The sequence below is a fragment of the Cotesia glomerata genome, linkage group LG7 (genome assembly GCF_020080835.1).
Source record: "Cotesia glomerata isolate CgM1 linkage group LG7, MPM_Cglom_v2.3, whole genome shotgun sequence".
Lineage (NCBI taxonomy): Eukaryota > Metazoa > Arthropoda > Insecta > Hymenoptera > Braconidae > Cotesia > Cotesia glomerata.
The window spans coordinates 10373409-10398062 of NC_058164.1; the positions used below are offsets into that span (position 1 = coordinate 10373409).

The window sequence follows — 24654 nt, forward strand, 5'->3', positions numbered from 1 at the left end:
TTGAAAAAAAATTTTCAATCTATGAAGATCTAATTAATTTTCTAATATACGTAAATCAGTTTTTAGGCCAAATTTGTTTGACATAGATCCAATTTGTGCTACGTATAGCTTCAACTTAATTTAAATAAGTTTCTGTGATTATTAGGTCTAGATAGATCAACTTTGATATAGACTGTAAATCGAAGTGTTTTAAAAGTGACTACAAATGGGCATTTAACATGGGAAATTAAAACACATGGAAGTGTTTTAAAAGTGACTACAATGCTTCTAGATAGGAACAAAACACTTTATGTGTGTTTTGTTAAAACACTTGGATTTACAGTGTACGTAGATCTATTAATGATAAATGGTAAAAAAATTTAATCCGAGTAGATATAAGTTAATTTGATAGAGTTTTCTGAATTTTTATCGTCTAAATTATCTCTTAAAAATTGAATCATTACCTCATGCCAGATGGATGGTGATAATCCGTTATACCAAGCCTCGCAGCTTCCATTTTTTCTTGCCTCCGCCATTTGGCTCTTCTATTTTGAAACCATACCTAAAAAAAAAATTTTTTTTTTTTAATAATGATTTTCTTTCGTTTTTCTGCTTGAAAATTATACTTTTGCTTTTTCTACTAATAATTAAATAACGTATTTACTAGGCACGCAGTAGCCCTATCGGATCCGGCCCTTGCTTACCAAAGCATTGGATCGGGTTCGAGTCCAGCGTACACCAATGAATATTTTCAATATTTAAGTCGGAATGTATAATAATATACAGAAGATTAAGAGGTATTATTCTGCTCAGCCCAAAAAATAAAACGAGTTCCAATCTCAAAAGTTTACCCCCTACCGTAGTCGCTCATGACCTTAGTAGTTTATGCGATTTTAAACAAATTTAAAAAAAATAAATAAATAAATAACGTATTTAGAAATAAATCATTGAGTTCCAAACGAATCAAAGTATTTTGAACTTTCTCAATATTAATCTAAAAAGATGAATTATAGAGGCAATGCCGATATTCGATATTATGGCTTGATTTATAAAAAAAGGCCATTCGGCAGCCGAAATGGAAGTAGATTTCATAATGAATAGAAAAAAAACTACTAGGATAGTATACAGAAAAAAAAAAACCAGTGCAACAGCAAATTTCATAATTGACATAGCGACATAAGACATAATTTTAAAACTACACATATGATATGGTACTTAAATTGAAGCTTATTTAAAGAGCTTTCAGATGCAATTAACAGAGATTCAATAAATTATCCCATTCAAAAGTTATTCGAGTAAGAAAATCAAGAAACGTGAATTTTTATGAATTTGAAAATTTTTAAATCCTGGCATTTCTAAATTACTTGACCGATTAAGCTCATCTTCGAACTTGACTTTGGTATTTATCTGTAGAATAAGTATGTTGAGTTTGGTGGAGATGCGTTGCTAATTGTAGACACTATCGCCCTGACAAGTCGCGTTATATATCCAATATATATGAATGTGTATATATATAGGAATGTGTATATATATATGAATGTGTATATATATATAAATGTATATATATATATATATATATATATATATATATATATATATATATATATATATATATATAAATATATATATAGGGGAGGGAGGGGCAAAATGGGGTAGGGGTGGCAAAATGGGGTACCCCCAAAATTTCGTAAGAAAATTTTTAACTTCCCGCTAAGAAAATTGAAGATTTTCAAAAATCGGGAAGTTATTGTTTTCACCCCGTTTTGCAAAAATCGAGTTTTCATCAGATCTCGACGTTTGAAGGTCACAGGAAGCTTCCCTGACTATCCCCGCGAGGTTGTCACGGTGTCTGTATGTATGTATGTGTGTGTGTGTGTGTGTGTGTGTGTGTGTGTGTGTGTGTGTGAAAGTATGTGAACCGCTTATAACTTTTGAATGGCTTGACCGATTTCATCGTGGTTGATGCCATTTGAAAGGGCTTGATCAAACTTAGATTTTGAAAACTATTTGGACTGATTCAGATCAATAGATTTTGAGAAATCTTCAAAAAACTGAAAAAAAAAGTTTTTTCAAATGTGGTTTTTTTGGAATAACTTTTAAACGGCTTGATGGTTCAATTCCAAAAACTAATCAGCTCTTGACCTCAAAAAACCACTCGATCGCCACCAGTCCGGTCAAAATCGGTTGATTCGTTCGAGAAATATCGTGAACGAAAGAAAACCAAAAAAAGTGTTTTTTCGGAATAACTCTGAAATTCCTAGCGCGATCGATTCAAAATTTGAGATTATTTGTGAGGCTTGAAAAACTGCGTCGAATGCTGCCAACCGCGTGAAAATCGGTTTATTCATTCAAAAGTTATTGCGGTTTAAAAATTCAAAAAATAGTGTCTTATCAAATCTCTATCAGACTTTTAAGCTCGAAGAGCTCAAAAGCATAGGAAAGCAATCTCTTTGAGCTCGGAGAGCTCAAAATAACCCATAAATTGTATTTTTAAGCTCGAAGAGCTCAAAAACGTCATTGGTGCAATTTTAAGCGCCTAAGTATGGAATTAGCGGGAAGTTGCAGGGATGGCCTTCAGGGTCAACCGTTTTCCTAATTTTTTTTTTCCAAAAAGCCCTTTCAGCTTCCTAAAATATATTTTAACTTCATTTCCTACAATTTAAAAGAAAAAAAAATTTTTTAATTAAAAAAACAAAAAAAATTTTTTTTTTCTAACTTTTCTTACAGTAATTTTTATCGTCATTGTGCATCGTAATAAATTTTTTTTCACATATACGATTTCTTTTTCTAAATTTTTAAGTTCTCGCTTTACAAATGAATGATTAAAAAAAAAAAAAAAATTCGGGGAGTCATTGGTTCCATGCCAGTTTTCGAAAATCAAGTTCTAATCTGATCTTCACATTTTTAAGGTCCTAGGAACTAGTTCTTAATATTCCTACGAGGATATCTGTCGGCGTGTGTGTATGTGAGTGTAAACCTCTAATGTGTCGAAGAAAAATCTTACACAGAAAGAAAAATTTCTTGACTGGAGAATAAAATTCTTGGCTCAAGAAAATTTTCAGGTGCCTGAAGGAAGACTGAAGTTGTGTTTCAGTAATTTTTTCTTAATTCAAATTATCATGAATACTTGATGCAATAAATTTTTACATTTGATCAAGATTTTTAGATACTTTAGGGAAGCAGTGCCACCTACTTCAGCTGAGAAAAAAATTTTCTCACCTTGAGAAAATTTTTCTCTTGAATATTTGATATCCATTTTATATTATTTTAGCGTGAAATTATACATATTGAATGAAAAAAAATGATTCAACATTATTTGATCTTCCCATTTGATATGTTAATCAATAAAAATATTAATGAAAATTTACTTTTATCTTTATATTTAATTTTTTGGAGCAGGAGGCTGAATTTTCTCAAAACAAGAAGATTTTCTTGACTTAAATCAATTTTCTTGGATCAAGATACATATTTCTTAAAACAAGAGAGTTAATTTTGTTGGAATAAGTGAAATGTCTTGTGTCAAAAAGAAAATTTTTTTTTCGCTCAAGGAAATAATTAGGAAGAAAAATATTTTCTCGGCTCAAGTGAACCTTTTTTTCTGTGTAAACTAACCATTCTCAAAGAATGTCTTTTTCAAATAACTTCGAAATTTATTCTCGGATAATTTTTGATGTCATAATTTAACTATCAATGCTCAGAAAACTGTGTCAGAGGCCGCCAATTTTTTCAAAATCATTTGGTGGGCTTGTGAGATATTTAATTTAAAAAGTAAGATCTTCAGGTCTACAAGATCAATTCAACTTGAAAAAATTTTCCTGAATCCCTAAACCAAGAAAGAGAGTGCAAAAAAATTACGAATGTTTTTTTCGTGCTATTGATTGGAATTGCATGAGAACTATGTCTAAAAAATTTTTCACCAGGAGATCCAAAAATTAGAATCTTCTCAAGGGAACTCTTTTTTTCATCGTGATATTATTTTTACTCAAGCGAAACCCGTCAAAAATTACTACAAAATTAAAAAATTTTTTTTGCTACCTCAATTTTTGTTAGGAATATATTGCGTCAATTATAACAATGTTTCTTTTTTGGGTGATTTGTTCATCTCTCTGGGTTCTTTCGTAGCATCATCGATAAGAAAATGTTATTTTTTTAACGACATTTCATTTTCGGATAATGAAATTTTTTTTTCACTTTTTTAGGGGGGTACCCCATTTTGCCCGCAAAAAAAAAATTTTTTTTTTCTACGGCAACTTGAAATTTGATTATTTTCCTTCAATTACGACTGAAAACGAGAAAAATTAGCATATTTAAGTCCTTAAAATCATAACGGTTTCTTAAGTACCCCATCCCCCCCCCTCCCCTATAAATACAAACATATATAAACTTTTAAACCATATGCATTTTCTGAATCCGCTTGACGAGCTGAGTCGAAATATAACAAAATTTTTCAAAAGTTCCGTCATGAGGACCAATGCAATAGTTAGATTTCTATGAAATCTACTAAAAAGGCCATTCGGCATCCCAAATGGAAGTAGATTTCATTATATTTCATTTCTGCGGACAAAACAACTGCAAAAGTAACATTTCTTAAAAATGATCCTAAGATGGATATTTTTTGATTTAGAAAAAACATGTAAATATGTTCATTGAATCTTAATTTCTCAGCTTTCAGATGCATTTTACAGAAATTGAATATCTCGATGCGTTCAAAAGTTATTTGAAGGAGAAGTAGTGAGAGTATAAAATTTTAAAATTTTTAAAATTTTAAAATTTTTTAAATTTTAAAATGCTGTAATTTTAAAACTAATTGACCGATTTAGCTCATATTTAAACTTGACCTTCGAAATCGTCTATAAAAAAAGGATGTGGAGTTTCATTAGGATCCCTTAAGAATTGTTGACGCTATCGTCGTGACAAGCCGCGTTATATCGAATATGTACATATATATATATATATATATATTTTGAATAATATAATATACATAAATTTTTGAACCATATGTATTTTCTGACTCAGCTCGTCGAGTTAAGTCGAAATATAGCAAAACTTTTTAAACGTTACGTTATGAGGACAAATACAATAGTTAGATTTTTATGAAATCTACTAAAAATTCTGATTAACTAACACAAAAAAAAAAGTTTTCTGCTCGGCACCATCTACTGGATTGCAACGAGTATATCGTAACGGGTATAATCTGTATAGATACGAGTAGCAGTATGGATAGCAACTGTTACGATCCATTCGGGTGCCATTCCCGATCCCGACCAGAAATTTAAGTTCGGCGGTGGTTCGTTCTGAATTAGGCATGCCGAATTCCAAGCTCGCGCCGAACTAGGAAGCCAAAGTTGGCCCACATCCCGGAAGTAACGCAGTCGCGAGTTTGGGCCTAACTTGGCTTCCGACTTAGGCGGTGGTTTGGAAACCACACTTGCTGGTGACTATCTAAGCCTCATTCGGTCCAAATTTGGTTACCTAACTAGGCAGCAATTCAGAAACCAAATTGCACGAGATTGCAGCGAATGTGGAATTCTTTTGGCATACTAATGTTCGGCTTGCCTAATTTAAAACAAATAAGATCCGAATTGGGCTAGCCTAAGTTCGGAAAGCCAACTTTGCCCCGAACTGAATTTTCGGCATGCCTCACTAAAATTCTAGTCGGGATACTATTGCTACCGTTAGTATACAATTTTCCTAACCTCACTCTCCTCTAGATAGCAACGTGTGTATCGTGCAGAGCAGAAAAATTTTTTTTCAGTGCACGCAAAAATGCTAGAGGTTTAACAAACTTTTTTTATTGCAATGACGAAAATTTTTTTATTGTGCCGGGTGGCTTATATAAATCAAATCAATTGATAATTTGCTGTAATTATAATAATTAATAATTTCCTAATTTAGCACCATTTTTTATGAAATTCATTGTTCATTTGAGCATATGTGTGTCGAACAGCTAATACAAACTTGATATTATTGCGGTAATAAAGTTGTATTGGATGCATAGTTATTATTTATTATTATATAATTTTTAGCGTGTGTTATGTTACCAGCTTATGATTTTAAAATTATTTTTCGCTGACGAATTGATAAAATTGACATAAAAAAGAACCGGTAGATCGGTAGATAACAGGCTATACATTATACAACATGAATTAGATACGGTAGCACTTTGAAATAAGATAATGTATGTTGATAAATGTTTGAGAGTTATACTTTAAAGTCATTAATAAACCTCGGCATCTCTTTTCTATCCCTTAATTAATAGTTTAAAACCGGCTACTGCTTTTGATGCTCATATAACTAGAATGAAATTTGCTGAGTAATTGCCAGCAAAAATGTGCTATTAAGAGTTAGTTATAAGGTTTATACAGTAATTTAAATTTTCAGAAGGACTCTCGACAAAGTATAATGAAAAATGGTATGAATATTTTATTATTTAAAGAATAAGTTAGAAAACCGGTAGGATAACGAGAGAGTTAGGGGCCGCGAGAAATAATATAAGGTAGTATATATGTAATATAAGTGAAGAGTTCTTTATTTCTTTCTGTAGAGTGTGAAGAACATTGCTAAAGAGAGCCGATGGGCGAGAAAAGTATAAAGCTTCGGGCAAAACGTCTGGGCGGAGCGGGCTGGTCCACCCCTAAACTAGCTTGTAAGAAAGGCTACGGGATCACGTCGGTCCACCCTTCCTTCGAGATCAGGAGGGTAACGAGCTTGAGGGTGAAATCGAAAGTGAGCGAGAGATCAAAAGAGGGTCTTGGACGTTTCACGGGAGGGGTTCTAAGTCGGCCATGTTGATTTCTTTATTGTAACATGGCTGCTCCTGGCAGGCTGCCGCATGGCGTCAAACTCGAGATGCGCGTTTCTTAACAGGCTAAAATGTTGTCGTGTTTCCCAAAAGTCAACGTCTCTTAAATTTATATTTCAAATTGATGACTTCAAATTCTTTATGTAATTTTAATTGCAATTTTTTTTAATCCACGCGACATAATGTGAAGCGCTAGAGAATGCTCTACGATCGAAGAATTGTTATACTCTTGTTCGTTTACGGAACCAAAATAGTTTGCATACTGTTGTATGGAGATAATTCAAACGAGATTAATTCTGTGAGTTTTGAAAAATTGATTGAGTTCAATAGAAAAGAAAAAAATATCAAAATGGACCGACAAATTTTATACGTCTATATATAGCCTGATAAGTTCATAATGTAAAGTATAATTATTGATATCTTCTGATATCGACGGTACTTTGGTAAAACCTCGTATCTCTCATTTAAAATACATAGAAGATACGAGGTTTTACCAAAGTACCCTCGATATCCTCATTTCAAGCCTGATGTAGTCATATATGCCCTTACATAATATTTCAATCAGAGTTAATATTATAAACCTCCGACGGAGAGCGTATGATCGGTAAGTTCTCTCCATACAACAGACTTGAATTTGAGCTGTTAAAGTTTTCAAATAAAAATCATATTTTTATTCTCATAATAAGCTTATCTTATGATAAGCTCATTAATTTTTATTTGAATCGACTATTACACTAATTTTTGTTTAATATAACATTTTAAATGACGTACACATTTCTAGAAAAAATAAAAAACTGAAAAATTATCATAATCTTTTTTTTTATTGTCATATATGACCTGATATGGTTATGTATGATCTGACATGGTCGCATATAAAAATTGGCTATTATGGTTGTATTAAAAAATTATGTCACAAGATGTTGAGCAATATAAAAAAGTGTGTAGCTTAGAAACATGATAACTTGACAAAAATTTAATATTTATAATTAGATCATTTTTAACTTCCTGCTAGGAAAATCGAAGATTTTCAAAAATCGGGAAATTATTGTTTTTACTGACTACCCTGACTATCCCCACGATGTTGTCACTATGTCCGTATGTATGTATGTATGTATGTATGTATGTATGTATGTATGTATGTATGTATGTATGTATGTATGTATGTATGTATGTATGTATGTATGTATGTATGTATGTATGTATGTATGTATGTATGTATGTATGTATATACAATCGCGTGCATTAATTCAGGTAGGTTTCCATGTTTACAGTTTTTTTGCCATTTCTAAATTTGGCCGTTTCTAAACTCTAAACTTTGAAATCTGTAAATTTTGCCGTTTCTAAATTTAGCGAAACGTGAAAAACGATATCACTAAAATGAGAAAAATATAAATAATTTCAAAGATAATTTATGCCTATAATAAAATTTGACAAAAGAAAAAACGTCCATGTAAAAAAAATAAAATTCCTAAATAAAGCCTGTTTCAAATAATGTTTGTAAAATCAGCAAATTAAAAACTTAGAATTATTAATATAACGCTAGCTTTAAAATAGCCGAATTAAAAAAAAAAGAATTTTTAAAATTCTTTCATATTAAAATGTAAACAGTTGTCATGTACTTGAGTCATGTACTTGTAGAATTTCCAAACTTATTTTTTTTTTTTTTTTTGATAAACATTCAAGTTTAATAAGTATACTTGGGTTTTTATCTATTTTAATGTATTTTTTATAATTTAAAACAATAAAAACTAAATAATTTTTGATAGTATATAAGATGAAAATTAAATAATATTTGTAGATAACAACTCGGAGCAAATTGGATGCATACCTTGTTTATCATGAGAGCAAGAGTTTGAAAGAGAAATAAAAATAAATAATGATAGAGAAAAACAAAAATGAGAGATTATAAAAAAAAATAAAGAAGGAGGACGTTCCTGGAGACGACATTCCCGAGCTCATCAGGATGATATTCTATTTATGACGAGAGGCAATTTTCTTTCAGCGTTCAGCAAATGAGAAAAGACTACGGACAAGATGCCACGCTGAAATGATGAGAAAATAAGTAAATTTTACTTTATCCTCTTATCTTCTCGACGGTATACGGTATGACGGCGGCGGGCGTCGGAAGATCGCGATGGATAGAATGAGAAGTGACTGTCGTCTTTTTTTTAGATTATATATTTATTTATATACACAGGTATAGTTTACTTAGAATATTCTCTCCTTGCTGACAAGGGGCTGATAGCCACGCGAGCACTCAAAATATAGATAGAATCTTTAAGAAAACGAGAGTTAAATCAAGCAGCCGGCGGATGTTGTCGTTTTCATCTTCTCGCGGAAATATAAAGAACCGGACTAATGCAGCTTAACCTCTTTATGGGGTAAATCAGTTTAAATAGGTACTTCCCTAAGTACAACTTTTCTTCTCTCAATGATATTCTCAGCCAAACTAATTTCAATATTAAGCTTTAATTTTTTTTTTTTTAATTTGTTTAACTCAGAAGTGGATTAAATATATATCATGAAATTGAAAGCTATATCGAAGAGATACATTGATATTTTTACAAATAAGATTGTTTTGTGAACAACACTAGAGTTTTTTGATTAAGTATTTTAAATTGATTAGAACAAAAAAAAACAAGTCTACTCGCAATTTTACTTAGATTGTTAAGGAAGTATAGGATGTACAGTCCATCCACTGAGTTTCATCTCACAATGCATATATATAGCTATACTATAGTACGTGACTTGAGAAGGATTAATGTTGTTCGAGACTGTACTTTCAGAAAACTTAACAAGTTTTTACTAGTGATTTAATGAAATTTAGCTTACCGAAATAATCTTTTATGCATTAAATAACTATATTATTATCAAATAATTGATAATTTATTTTAAATTTGAATAAAATAATAAGTTTTTTAATTTTAAATATTTTTTAAAAAGTTTGGCAACGCAATAAATTTTATCGCGGTTGCGCATGCGTTGACTGCTCTATTCGTGTTTGTGATGTGTACGTGTGTATTATGTTTACAAGTAATGCTATTAAAAATATTAAAATATTAAAGCATTAAAATATTGATTATTTAATTATGTTATGTTTTATAATAAATAACAACAATTTTATAATATTTTTCTTAACCTATTTGATATTTCTTTTAACCTATTTCATTGAAGCTTTAAATTTCCCGCGTGACCCACCATGTACGGCGTTGCCGTCAACATAACCCACATTTGCTATGGCTGACTATTTTTTTTAAATTTAGATTTTTCAAACTCAATTATTTTTATAACTAAGTACCCTCAACTTAATTTTACTTTTTCAATAATTTTTGAAAATTTTTTTTTTCTTACAATGAGTTTTTCGAAGCTTTCTCATTATTTTTTCATCGTGAAATTTATTAAAACAAGAGTAGTTGTGAGATTTGGTATGTCATTACAATGTTAAATGACCTGTTTTAAATCTTGTTTTATAACTAAACTATGAACCCTAGGTCTCTGAAATTTTAACACAACACGTATTAAATATATTTCTATCGATCCTAAAAATTTTAAATTGATGAGAAGATATTTACAACGAATATTACACAATACAAACTGCAATTATAACTTAAATTATTATTATATATATATATATATATATATATGTATATATATAATATATATGTATATATAATATATATGTATGTATATATATTATATATATACATATATATTAGGGTAGCGCAAAAAAACCGACTATTTTTTTTTTTTGAGTCTCGAGTGAAAAAATATTAGTTTTTGATGTTTTAAGAGCCCTCACCAAAGGACAGTTCAAAAAAAATTTTTTAAGAGGTCACTCCAAATTTTTTAAAATTTCAAAAATCGAATTTTTTTTTTAAAAATTTTTTTTCTCGTTACGGTATAATTTTATAGACCAAAAAAATAAGTTTTTGAAAGTTTCAGTTCAAAATTAAAATTTTGAAAGGTCGTTCATAATTATTTTTTTTTTTTCTTCAATTAGTCATATCGCCGACTTTAAGTGTTGGGAGTGGTACGTTGGGGTCTTTTTGGTTTGAAAAAATCTTAACCCACGCGGCAAGGTCAAATCTCAACCAAGCTGGTTTCTAAGACCAGCTTGGGATTCGAACCCACGCCTGGCAGTTGGTTAAATAAAATTATTAAATTAAAAAAAATGATATTTTCTATGTTGTGCTTGATTTTTAGTTCATCTCGTGATGTATTTTTATCGATTATTGTACTAAATAAAAAAAAAATATGCATGGAATTTTAATTTGAATAGTAAAAGGTCGCTCGAAATTTTCAGAAACTTATTTTTTTTTAGTCTATAAAATTATACCGTAATGAGAAAAAAAATAAAAAAAATAAAAATTCGATTTTTGACGATTTTTGAAATTTAAAAAAATTTGGAGCGACATCTTAAAAATTTTTTTTTAAGCTGTCCTTTGGAGAGAGCTCTTAAAACATCAAAAACTAACATTTTTTTCACTCGAGACTAAAAAAAAATAGTCAGTTTTTGCGCCACCCTAATATATATATATATATATATATATATATATATATATATATATATATATATATATATATATATATATATATATATATATATATATATACTAGATAAAGTTGATTGTAGAAAACATTGTAAAATTTACAGGAAAATAATTTGAAAAACGGTTGACTCCCTTCGACGAAAAAAATGTATGTATCGATAAATGTAACCAGCATATATCCGGAGATATATGCGGACATATATCATATTCCGTACAATAATTATATTATACTCAGAGAGCTAATTTTTATTATCATTTTATCGACACTATAGGGCATCTGGTTTAACTTTTTCTCGAGGGAAGAACTTTATGTCCATGCGCCCTCTGTTAGAATCTAAGAATACTTAATATTATATATATTGGTGTATTTAAGTGGGCAAAAAATATATGTGCTCGTACACAGATCCCACTTGAGAAAACTTAGCAATTTTATTTTTATTTTACGTTCGGCTATCCTTCTTAGGTCCCACACAGATCCCAAATGGGAAGAACTAACAATGCTTTATTTTTATTTCGATTGGGATTTTTAAATTGGGTTCTTCTTGGGTCCTTATTGAAATTTCCCAATTGGGAATGCCCTATGAGAACCCAGTGTGGTCCAGATATATACCCTGGGAAATTCTAAACAAATTTCTTGTCGGATACATGTCCGTATACATCATGGTCTATGTCAGTATTTATATTTTTTTCGTAGGAGCCGTAGGGCCTCCCTGAAACTTTGTTCTACTTTCTGAAAAATATACTAATAGGAAAATTAATTTGATTTTTAAGAGGAAGAATCTTTAACCAAGGCAATCGTTTTGAAAGAATTGATTGTATTAAATCAAGCAGAAAATTTTTAGAATTAAATATTTTTCTAGGTTCAAGAAAATATTAATTGGTTACAAAACGTTTCTATTTGATTGAAGATCAAGAAATTTTTCAAAATTATTTTCTCGTTTGAAAATTTTCCTCTTGAATTATGTTAATTTTTTTTTACGAAATTTCGTCGAAACCAATAATTACATTTATATATGATCGAAAGACCTATTCTGTATAAATACCTATACTGATATAAAAATTTACTTAGTTACGAAGAAAATAATCTTGAACGAAGACAGTTATTTTAAAATATTAAATCCTTTATTAAAAAGTTGATGTGACGTCTTCATTGTTGTCGCTTTTCGTTGCTATGGTGACCACTTTGGCAACGGTTATTATAGCTACGATTACCATAGCAACCGTTACTATGGCAACGGTTAAATATTAATGAGTAAAATTTGTAAAAATATTGTTTATTAATTAAATTGTCGATAATAAACATTTTGTTGGAAGCGCTTTCGATTATCTAGTTGATTTAAGACGAGCATAAAAGGTTATTGAACTAGAACTTTCTTACGACACGAAATATTTCTTAATTCAAGAAATTTTCTGGAAGACACCAAAATGTTTTTCTCACCCAAGATTCTCTTAAATATAGTCAATTTTTTCATCAGTAAAACTACGATCATCACAAGAGACATATTAGGTGACTGAAAAAGTCGCTATGGACAGTGTCTCGGATAGCTTAACTGGTAGAGCCCTTGACGCGTAACCAAAGGATTCGGGTTTGATTCCCGGCTTGAGCCATCTGAATTATTTCTTCAGATACCCACTGATTAGGCCCTCCCTTTCATCCTCTTCCCCTTTATCCTTTCTTTTTCCTCTCCAAATTTGTCGATAATCGATAAATTTAGCAGTAAGGTAAACAAAGATATTCTTGATCAAACATTTATCTATTTTTTTTTTTTTCAACGATCCATTTGGCTTAATAATTTAAATGTAAGTTATGATTGATTAAAACCAAGTAATAAAAATTCGAATTAGTGAAATACCAGACACATCGGAATACCTCAAGTAGAAACAAAGATTCAAAATCGAAGAAATATTTTCATGTTATTTTGAACATTTTGTTAGCCCAGGATTATTTTATAGATACTTTTTTTTTTTTAGATGGTATACTTTCATTGTATAAGATCCATCAAGTCATTGAAGATGCTTTGAAGTACGACTTAAGTCCTTGATGCATTCATCTCAAGAGTTATACGGTGTTTGATATCGCGCGAAAAATCAGTTTACTTTTATTTTGTTCCTTTTGGTTCGATCCCTAAACCCTCTTTTCTCACGTTGTTTCCAGGACACCGATCACATTATGTTTATAGCTCGCGTGGCCTCATCGTATTTGGATTAACGACGGTAAAAGGTATTCGTAACAATTGCATGCAGAGACAAGCTTATTGTCCTGACCGCGATGTATTAACAGATTTTCTTTATTGTTAAACACACTTACCACTAATATCATACCATGGGTGTCATAAGAAACAAAGCTTTTTTCGAAAGGGTTGGTGGAATGCGTTTTAACCATTTTTTTTTTTTTAAATTTAATCCGTCATCATTATTTAATAACTGGCAAATACGTAAAAATTTGAAGGCGTAATTTTCTATTATATAAAAAATAAAAAATACTTCAAAAGCAGTTTGTGGTATAAGTATAACGAATCAGATTATATATTTAGCAGAATAAATCAAAGAATACTTGTATCTTTGGATGATCAAGTTTTGATAGTGTGATTCTTATTGAGGGGATAAAGTAATCATTATGAATCCATTAAAGAGCTATCGATATTGGTAATACTAATGTTAAATGCTAAAATAAGCCTAAAGTGAGATTCCGTAAATGCATCAATTAGAGAGAGAAGAAAAGAATGAATGGCATGCGCCTTGAAGAGAGAGTTGTTTGGAGAGGGCTGGAGTCTATTATTCACCACTCTTTTTATACACCCCATGTCAAACTGTCGACTAAATTCAATCTCCTCCAGTCGTTCTCATTCATTTTTACATTGTCACAAAATACATTTAATTTTATTCATATCATCCAATAATCAAACATCAAATATTTAATATCTGTTGAACAATGATAATAATTATTGCATTTTTTAATTAATTCTTGAGAATTTCGGATAGTAAATAATTAGTAGTAATTTTTTAATTTCGAATTAAAGAAACTTGTTATTTTTTATCTATTGTTGGGCAAAGAGAAAATTTTTTTTCTATAGTATAGCTCGTTTTTATAGTATATAGTTTATAGTATAACTAGCATTTCGCATTTAAAAGTTTGCATTTTCTCTGTCTCACTTTTCTGAACCCGACTGTTCAAAATGAACTTTTCTATGTAAATCAAATAAGACTTTGAATTTTATATTTGACTGTTACAAGAAATTTACAGTATAACCTTAAGTAGAAAAGCTAATATAAATTTATTCTTTAATTATAAAGAAGTTTCTATCAATCTAAATTTTACACGCTAATTTTGTTAGAAATTTTGACGTCAATTTAAAAATTCTTATTATTAACTTTGAAATTATGATCATCATGCATAGTAAAAGTAACAGTAATAATCCTGACGCTTGATACGGGGTATTATCTACAAATAAATCTCAAATTTTAATGCATTTATCTATCCTGTAAGCAACAATTCAAATTGATGGAGGGTAGATTTTATCTTCCCGCATAATGTTTCCCATTTACATTGTTTGACGAATTTTCATTGTATGTACTGTCATCTTAAAAGCCTAACGGCTATAATATTGCCAATAGATCACATTGTACCTAACATCCCATACAACATTCTTCTTAATATCTATAGATATTAGCCTCGCCGTACAACCTCGAGATAATGTAGATGATTAACATTAATATAACGAACAATTGAGAATCACTGGTACAAAACTATTGCAATATAAAGCCACCCCTGTCGTTGTGTGTAATCACCCTTAAACACTCCAACGCCCTGCCTTATAACCCAGTCCTGCATAACGTCTGCGATACAATACTAATGTACTACAAATAACATATCAAAAAGGATACGTTTTTGCGCTTTTACAATGAGAATAAAATGCATAGTGCCGGAAAATAATAATAAAACTCTCAAGTGTGCCTTTAGTTTGGTACAAGGGTTGATAATCTCACCCAAATGTTTACTAACGGGTATCTTTTGTTCTTTTTTTTTCACTATCCTCAATATTCTTATTTACAGACAGACGCATTGACACATTGCGCGACTATTTACGATTTATATGATCATAATTTTTTTTTTATTTAATTAATTAATCAAAGAAAAGAGAAAGAATAAAATAATTGAAATAAGAGATCTCGGTGGCTTTCGCGGTTAATCTCACTAAATTAGCCGTATGGCCTGCGTATTTTGACACCGCGCTCGTGCATTCTCTACAAAGACTCGAATCTCAATGCACCCTTTGTTGAACGTGAAGACAATGTGTGCCCCAGTCATGGAAATAGAGGGTGCCCACTTAACAGTTGTCCTAGGTCATATCTTTTAAATTATAGTTTTTTGGTATATAATGCCGGTTGTGGAATAATTCATTTATAAATAGATGTACACGGAAAAAAATAATCGGTAGAGGCTACCGATTGGCGATCGGTAACCTCTACCGAAAAAAAATCGGTAAAAACTATTGACATTTTTAAAGATATAAATTCACCCAGACATTACACTCATCGAGACCTTTCATTTGAGTACCCACATCAACTTTTCATATATTTTTCATATTTATATATATATATATATATATATATATATATATATATATATATATATATATTCACACACAAAATAATTTAAAAAATGATTTTTTAGGACTGGGATGATATTTCTCGGTTAGTTTCTAAACAAAATCTATACCGATTTTTTCGATTACGGCTACCAAAAGGTATTTAATTTAATAAAAATTTATAATAAAAAAATACCTAATAAATACTCCTAATTTTTAATATTTTGTATTTAAGTAAGTGTTATTTGTATCTCAAATGAAGTTCCTTTTTTTTATTCATTAAGAAGTGAGAATTTAACTTCTCGTTAAGAAGATAAGAAATTTTCAAAAATTGGTAATCGGTAGCCTGCACCGAAAAAATCGGTAGCTGTTACCGAAAAAAATCGGTAGCAGATACCGATTTTTTTTCGGTAGAGGCTACCAATTATTTTTTTCCGTGTAGATATACTTCTATAATGAAAAATACAGATGGTAGTGATAATTGAAATGGTTTGTCTATTAAATTTTAGTTGTGGTAAATTCAAAATTCATAACTCATATATTTGTCTACGGTACATTGATTTATTTAATTTAGCAGGATGACAAAGAGGCAAAAACTAGACGATGTATGTATATTGTGTATTCTGTCAGCGTGAAATTCGAGGATGTAATGTCGCTATAATAACTCGTAATAAATCCCAACGGAGTCATATTAGCGTCAGGAGCACGCGTGCGGGCACAAAGGGCGCCCGCCCTCGGCAAACACTGTGACTTTTGATGATTATTAACTTGGCAGTATAACATACAGCACAAATGTATATATACATATAAAGCGAGAAAGAAATAGAGAGGGTACACCAGTAGTACACTGGTAAGCTGTAGACAGTAATCTGTTAGACCCGGAGGCTGTCTCATTCCTCTTTACTTGCTCTCCCGTCGATTTCCCGGCGGCCTGGGAACCAAATTAATAGTTGTGACCGTAGGATATCTTATAATTCGATGTTTGCCATCCGCAAGGTACTCTCTGCACTTGACAACGACCCAACGTCTAGTCCTCGCTTTCTATGACTTCTTATATTACTAATTATTGTCCTGCCAGTTATAATGTTACAACCAATACCATCATATAGAAAAAATAATTAACTTGAATCAAGTGAAAAATTCTTGAACCAAGAAAATAATTTTGAAAAGTTTCATTGTCTTGAATCAAGTAAAATTTACTTAAACCAAGAAAATTTTCTTAGTTTAAGAATTTTTCCGATCAAATCAAGAAGATAAAGTTCTTCAAAATTATTTACTTGATTCAAGTAAATTTTTTTTTCTGTACAGATTAATGAACCGATATCAAGAAAGAACGATAAAAATAAGTTGGAAAATCCTAATCAACGTCTCAATCAATAGTCATTAAATTTTTGATAAAAATATATCCTATTGCTACACTGAAAAAAAAGTTTTCTGCCCTGCATGATACGATATTGCTACTTTCACGATATCCACGTTGCTATCTAGAGGATAGTGAGGTTAGGAAAGCCGTATACTAACGGTAGTATCGTGAATGGCACCCGATTGGATCGTGACGGTCGCTATCCAGACTGCTACTCGTTGCTATACGTTTTGTACCCGTAACGACCCGAGTCGAAAAATAACTACGGTTTTAGGTCTCAAATGTGAGTTTAAGTCTCATTCATGTCTCAAATAGTCATTATTTTTCGGAAAAGTCTCAAGTAGACTTCAAATGCTTCAGTCTACGAGAAAATTCTCATTTCGCTCTTAATCCAAATATTTTGAAGTGAGAAGTAAATGAGATATATAATGTGGAACTTAGAAATATTTCCACATTTATACACTTAGAAAAATTTTCTCTTTTGATAGAAGGTATATTTGGAACTTAGAAATATTTTTATCTTTTTAGACTTGAAAGAATTTTGTTTTAATAAAATTTTCGGATTTGTACAAACTTCTAGAAATAACCGTCGAATGAATATGAAATCTTAAAAAATTACTTATAAAAATAACAATTGATTTAGTTATATTTTTTATAAACATTTATTGATTGATACATTGGTAAGTACAAAATTTAATTTAAAAAATATGCATAATGAGTTAGAAACGTTTGTATATATAACTCATATAAATATATTTGTTTATATAAATAATAAATTTTCATAAATAATAAATACAATGTTTAAATATTAGAAAAATTTTTTCCGAAACCTGTATTCTTAAAAATTTCGTACCCTTGAAAAGAACTAAAATACAAAGAAAGCCTTTCAACTTTTACGACTCTAATACTTTAAAGAGCTATAAAAATTTTATTTGTCTACACTACTTTCAACAAAATTTTGGCCATATGTCTGGTTATCCCGGACAAAATTTAATTTTAACGTACATTTTCATGCGCAACAATGTATACATACCAAGCACTTCTCATATTCTATAAAGTGAAAAGTTCAAATAAACTAATTGTGATCAGTTTGTTATTTTTAACTTTATTGTTGATTTCCTTGACTAAAATGAAAAATTTTTGTAAAAATGTCTGAAATATATGCGCTTATTTTTTGGACTAAATCAAAACAATTACAGATAATTAAAACTTCATACATTCCTGTCCATTCACGATATGAAAACGCTAGTGTAAAGTTAAAGTGGAAAAATGAACGATCAAAATTATTTGAAGTATTAGATGCTAAAATTTTGAAAATAAGTGGTAAGTAACTATATAAATGTAAATTTGGATGGTACAAAATCAAACTATTTTTGAATTAAGAAAAATTATAATAATGTTCTTCCAGATGATAAAGATCTGCAGGACAATATTTCTGTTGATGAAAATACTAGTCGAATCCTCGATGTAACAACAAAAGCGTTTTTAGGAACTGTTTTAGTGCAACGGACCATTTTCAATATGTAATAGATACTTTTGTACAGAATTTTACAAAATTCAGTAATGTACTTAATCAGTTATTGAATTAAATTAATTAGTATTCATTCTAGTATGTATTGGTATTGATTTACTATTAATAAATAAAATTTTTTTTCAATTGAATTAAATTCGAACTTTTCATTTTATAAATGTAAGTCTAATTTAAATAAAGTAAAACTATGAATTATATATATATATATATATATATATATATATATATATATATATATATATATATATATATATATATATATATATATATAAATGAGATTTGTCTCAGGTATACGTCATTAAAATTAAGACACGTGTGTGAGACATGCCTCTATCGATCTACAGTCATATGTTGAGGCCGTATATGAGACATATCTCACTTTGGGCCCCGGAGTAAGAAAATTCGGTGCATTAGATAAACCTCATTTTAACCTCATTTCAAATTTAAATGTCCTTTAGAAATGTCTCATTTTTGTCTCAATCCGGAATATTACGTACTAAATGAGGTTTTTCCTGGCATGAGTTTTAAATGGTGAGGCTTAAACTGAGACAAACCTCATTTTATAGCATTTTGAGACCTAAAACCGTAGTTATTTTTCGACTCGGGGATACACTCGTTGCCATACAGTAGATGGCGCCGAGCAGAAATTTTTTTTTTAGGTGTAATTTATAGTGTAAAGTGGAGAAAAAGTTAATTTATTATTGTCACTTATTGACGTAATTTTTATTTCAAATATTTTGCGGAATTTTTCTCACTCACTAAGTTGATCACCAGTTGTCATTATAATGGGTATACCCGTGAAGAAAAAATTTGCCAACATTTATAGATGGATAAAGGACTGATAAAATTTATGTTATCATTGTTAATTTTAATTAAGTAATGCTAAGATAAATAGCCATTTGATATAATAAATCTTTTTGAGATAAAACGAGTCTACTACAAGAAAAATGCTATAAACAACAGATTTTTTGCAAAATTATCGAGTTACCCAACTAGTTTTAAACATTACTTAACGGGAAAAATTTGTTGGTTTATTATAATGTTTTTTTTTCGTTTTATTGGACAATAAATTGATTAAATTATCGGTACAATAGTATGCAAACTATTTTGATTATGTAAGCTAAAAAGAGTATAACAATGGAAATAGTTAAAGAGAAGAGGGAAAGAAATTTTTTTAATAGCAGAGCACTCTCTAACACGTCACATTATACTTCGTGCAAAATTGATTAAATTCGTTTTCCATGAAAAAAAAAAAAAGTAAACCACGCAATGGAAAATGAGAATCACTGTGACAATTCATTATTGACTGTGTATATAAAAGAGAGCATATGTATATAATATATTCTCGATTTAATATTTTTGATGGTGTACAGAGTAAATGTTCTTCGAGTGCGCTTTGTCGGCGTACGTTCATATAATCTAGGCCGGCAATTAACAATTAGCTGGCGGTTCTTGTAATCGAATTACGAGGTCCATTGTCGGTGTCCCAGGTACAAACGTATTCAATTCCATTCGACCCTGGACTTGGTTTATTTTTTTCCATCTTTTTCTATTTTTTTGTTCACTCCTCTTGCGCGTCTCTTTAGCATCCTCGTTTAAGATCAAATTTCTTGCCGCTGATCGCAATGCAAGACGAACCTGGCACTTTTAACTGAGAGTAATATATATATTATATATTATATATATATCATACATTATACAGGGTTGTAAACGTTGATGCAAGCAAATTGCATTTCTAGGCCGGCGCGATCTTGAGAAGGATCTTTTACAAAGGCAGGGCTCTTTTACAAGGACCGCTCGTCCCTAGAGTTCCTGAATGAATGTCACTTTGTGAAAATATATCCGTTTCAAAGTTCGAGGTTTTTCGGGTCGTTGATACCCTTGTATGTTATATAACATCTTTATTATCAACTGTATGCCGTATACCTGCAAACAGTTTTATATTAGCCTGCGTAACCTTCGTTACCACCCTTGAAATTGCTTCTTCACTTATGTATACTTCTGCTCTAATATAATAATCTTAGAGGGATAGTAACTCTGAAGGCATAGAGAGTTTTCTCTCTACTGAATTCAGAATTTCAACTATCAAGTTTTTAATTTTACGCAACTTATAATGCGAAGCTTTAGAGAGTGCTCTAGGATCGTAAAATTTCCTTTTGTTTATCTATTTTTATTGTTATATAAATATCATCATTCATCAGTCTTTCTTACATCTCCAATACACCGATAAATTTTTTTTCTCTGCGCGTATGCGTTATAAATCTAGCTGATGTTCAGTTTCTTGAGTAAGAAAAACAACCGCGAAATATTCAAAATGAATTTACGTAAATAATCGACAGTAATTAATTTTTTTTCTCTTCGCCTACTCTATAAATCAGTAGCGTAATATATTTTTTATTGAGAATTAAACAAGCATTGAGTCGTGGACTTTTAGATTTTCGAAACTTCATTAACATTTAATTAGAAACAAAGCTGCCTGAAAACAATGAAGAGTATGAAAACGTAAGAAAATAGCAACAGTTGAAAATTAGATAGAGGCTCTTTTACGACACGTGTACCAATGCCCTACAGTGTTTAACAGCTAATCTGCCAAATGAAGTGTTTTTGTGTTTGAGCACAACACTCTGTTTGAATGGAGAGTAAAACCGCCCTTGGTAAAGGGTTGCCGACATGATTGATGCTCGAGGGTCTACATAGCAGCATCGAGACTGCAAGAGAGAAAGAGTGTAGAGTGTAGAGTGTAGGAGGGTGGAGGATAAGGAGTTTGAATAGTGGGCAACCCTTTTTAGCCAAGCGCTGAACGAAGTACTTAATTGAGCCACAGTTCTTCACTTGGATGGACAGCTAATCTTCCGGTACTCGTAAATTTTCTTTTGGTTCCACTTCTTCTTCTTCTTCTTTTCCTTGTGTTTGATGGGTTGCCAAATGAAATGAGCTTACTTTCAATTTACTAGCCACTTGTTTGCTTATTTTTCAATCACCTGCTGGCTGCTGGCGGCTGGCTGCTGGTAGATGAATCAGACTAGGAAAAGTCGAGTATCGTTTGAATGTTTATTAAAAACAAGTAAGGTTTATAAAAGATTTAATTAAAATAATTGTAATTATAAATAGGGGATGTGGGTATGTAGAGTAATAATGGATAATGAAAGGAAACATGATGTTAATGTTATACCTAAAACGTTAATTTAGTCTTAACGTCCACAGGATGTTGGTAGTCTGGAAAGTACCTACTAGGTGGTTTGGGTAACTCGACGAAAGGACGAGCGAACACTGCCCTGGTAATGGAGTTTCCAAATATTCGGGGAGCCCTCGCTCAATTTCGAACAATTTGCATTTAGGGTGAAGCGCAATTAATAGGTGCGGGGGAGTGTTGTCCTGCGCCATTCCACACCTATTAACACTATATTCCACCAAGTTTAGCATATCGAGGGGGCAATATTGAGTTACGCGACAGTGATTATAATACTCGTTAGATGACACTGCAAAAGTTAAACCCTGTATACGCTCGTGTGCTTCTATACTAAACTATATATATTTTCCAGTTATCGTCTTCTCTTAAAGATTATTAATGCGGGTTATAACCAGATTAGTTTTTAATTTAGCTAACTATTTTAAAACAACCGAAAATCATGTTTTTGGAAAATTATTTCACTATTTTTTTTAACCTGATTTTGTAACAGCATCTCATTATTTATTGCACCATGAATCACGAAAGATGATTAATTATTTCAGCTTGGCTCGAAGGTAACGAATCGTTAATCGTTGATCTATATCTCTGTGAAATTGCCAACAAGTTTAATGCCGTATAATGGACGATAAATTTAAGTTTACAAGTTAATTTGTGAACTTTAAAAAAAAGTTAAAATTTAATTACGTCAGTTTGTTTAGTGGTATCAGACGCATGGAGATACATTGCTAGTCGCCCTCCTAAACGGCTGTGTTAATGCGTTGTACCACGCTACTGTACATTGTTACGTTGTTAGTTCTAATAGTAAAAGGAGGTAGTCTGAAGCGAAGTCAGAGTGGCATTGATTGAGGGCAATTATCAATTTTAACTCCTGCTATCGTTTAATCCATTTCAAACTTTCTTATTTTTCTTATTACTTTGAGATTTGATTTTAGATGTAAATTTAAAAATTTTTGGGACTTTATTGTTGTCGGTCCAATTTTAGAAAATTGAGTTTTTTTTTGTCAAATATCCATGAAAATAATTTATATCAAAAAAATATATTTTAAATAATTACCTTTTGGTTGATTTTCGTATATATTTTATAGATATTCATTATAATTGAAATTTATTTAAAGTACATCTTAATTTATTTATTATTATATATTAGTCATTCATTTTTAATATATTTTCTCTAACTCAATGTATTTTTGATATGCATATATTTTTTTCAAGGGGCTCGCAGTCTTATAAAGCCACTTTGAATATTTTCCTTTCATGATGACTTTTTTTTATACTAAATTAAAAATTTGAAAAACAAAAAATTCCAAAAATTTATGATCTTGAAATATGAGTTGATTTAATTTTAATAAAGTCTGTAAATATACTATTATAGAAAATTAATTACCAAACAATAAATTATATTTGGCCTGATAGAAACATAAAAGAAACAGAATTCAGACTGGCTTAAATTGTCTATTTTGAAAAATAATGAATAAAATTTATTGAAGTAAAAATAAATATAGACGATAAATTAATTTACGAAATTTCTATTTATCTTCATGGATTCTGTTCCGTTTTGTGGATTGTAAGATTATAGTAATGAAAGATCATAAAATAAAATAAAAAAACGATGAAATATTATTGCCGATTAGCTCATTCTTCTTTCTTATTGAAACAATTTATTTCTTTTTTTCTGATAGATATATTTGAGCTCATAATTTTGTGGAGACAACCCCTGTTGGTAGTTTCGATATCTCCGCTTTCAGTTGTATTTTTTCTTGCTCACCCTTCGACCAGACAGGTGTCAGTCGTCTCACGGTCTTTGCTGTTTTCCTACTACTTACCCTCACGCCTTTTGCCCTTCGTCCTATGCTACAATACGCCACACTCGGGTAGATTCTAACGTCTCACCCCAAACTTTCGCGCCTCTTGCTATATACGGCCATTATCTTATTTTACGCATGAAAACACTGTTCACCCACGCGTTCCAGCGGTAAGAAAAACATTTTTATGAATTTATACACATCGCTTGTAAAATATAAAAAAATTATTTTTTATCGTGGTACTTTAACCGTGTATATTTATATTTATATGTTCATAGAATTTTTTTTTTTTTCATATAAAATTTATAATAAAGATACTTTTAAAAGCAAGCGTAAAAGTACACTTGCAAAATTTATAAACTTATCCATTATTAAAATTTATAACATATTGCATGTAATTATTTTCCTTATCTCTCGTGGCATAGTAGTTGAAAAACATAATTGAGTATAATGTACAACAATTGCGTGGATCTAACCTTTCATAAAAAGCAATAAAATAATTAACAATTAGCTCAGCATCCAAATAACTCACGAATTTTTTTTTTTTGTAAGTAAAACAGAAAGAAAAATTACTTTTCGTGACATTTATTATGTTTCCCCACTTATGTAGTATATAAATGTATACGACAATAATTCATTGCCCGAGCGTTAATTTGATTTATACACGCTTTCCTCCTATTTCATATAGTCATAGCATATATTAACCGCATCAGGGTACAAACTTAGACGCGTCGAGTGCGCCCGTTCTCACCGATTTCGATTTCTCAAAGCTAAACGGATTTATCGTGTCACTAGTATGTATTGGCATCATTATTACTGCTGAGGCATCAAGCTTATAGTTTACGGTT

At 30.5% G+C, this 24654-nt stretch overlaps 1 protein-coding gene across 2 annotated transcripts in view; it reads right to left on the reverse strand.

The window, feature by feature from the left end:
• Nucleotides 1-24654, reverse strand: part of LOC123268950 (retinal homeobox protein Rx1-like) — a 69630-nt gene that overhangs the window by 2010 nt on the left and 42966 nt on the right. For both annotated transcript variants that reach the window (XM_044734413.1, XM_044734414.1), the window contains exon 3: nucleotides 444-541. In XM_044734413.1, coding sequence (XP_044590348.1) covers nucleotides 444-541 — 98 coding nt within the window. The remainder of the gene's footprint in view (nucleotides 1-443; nucleotides 542-24654) is intronic.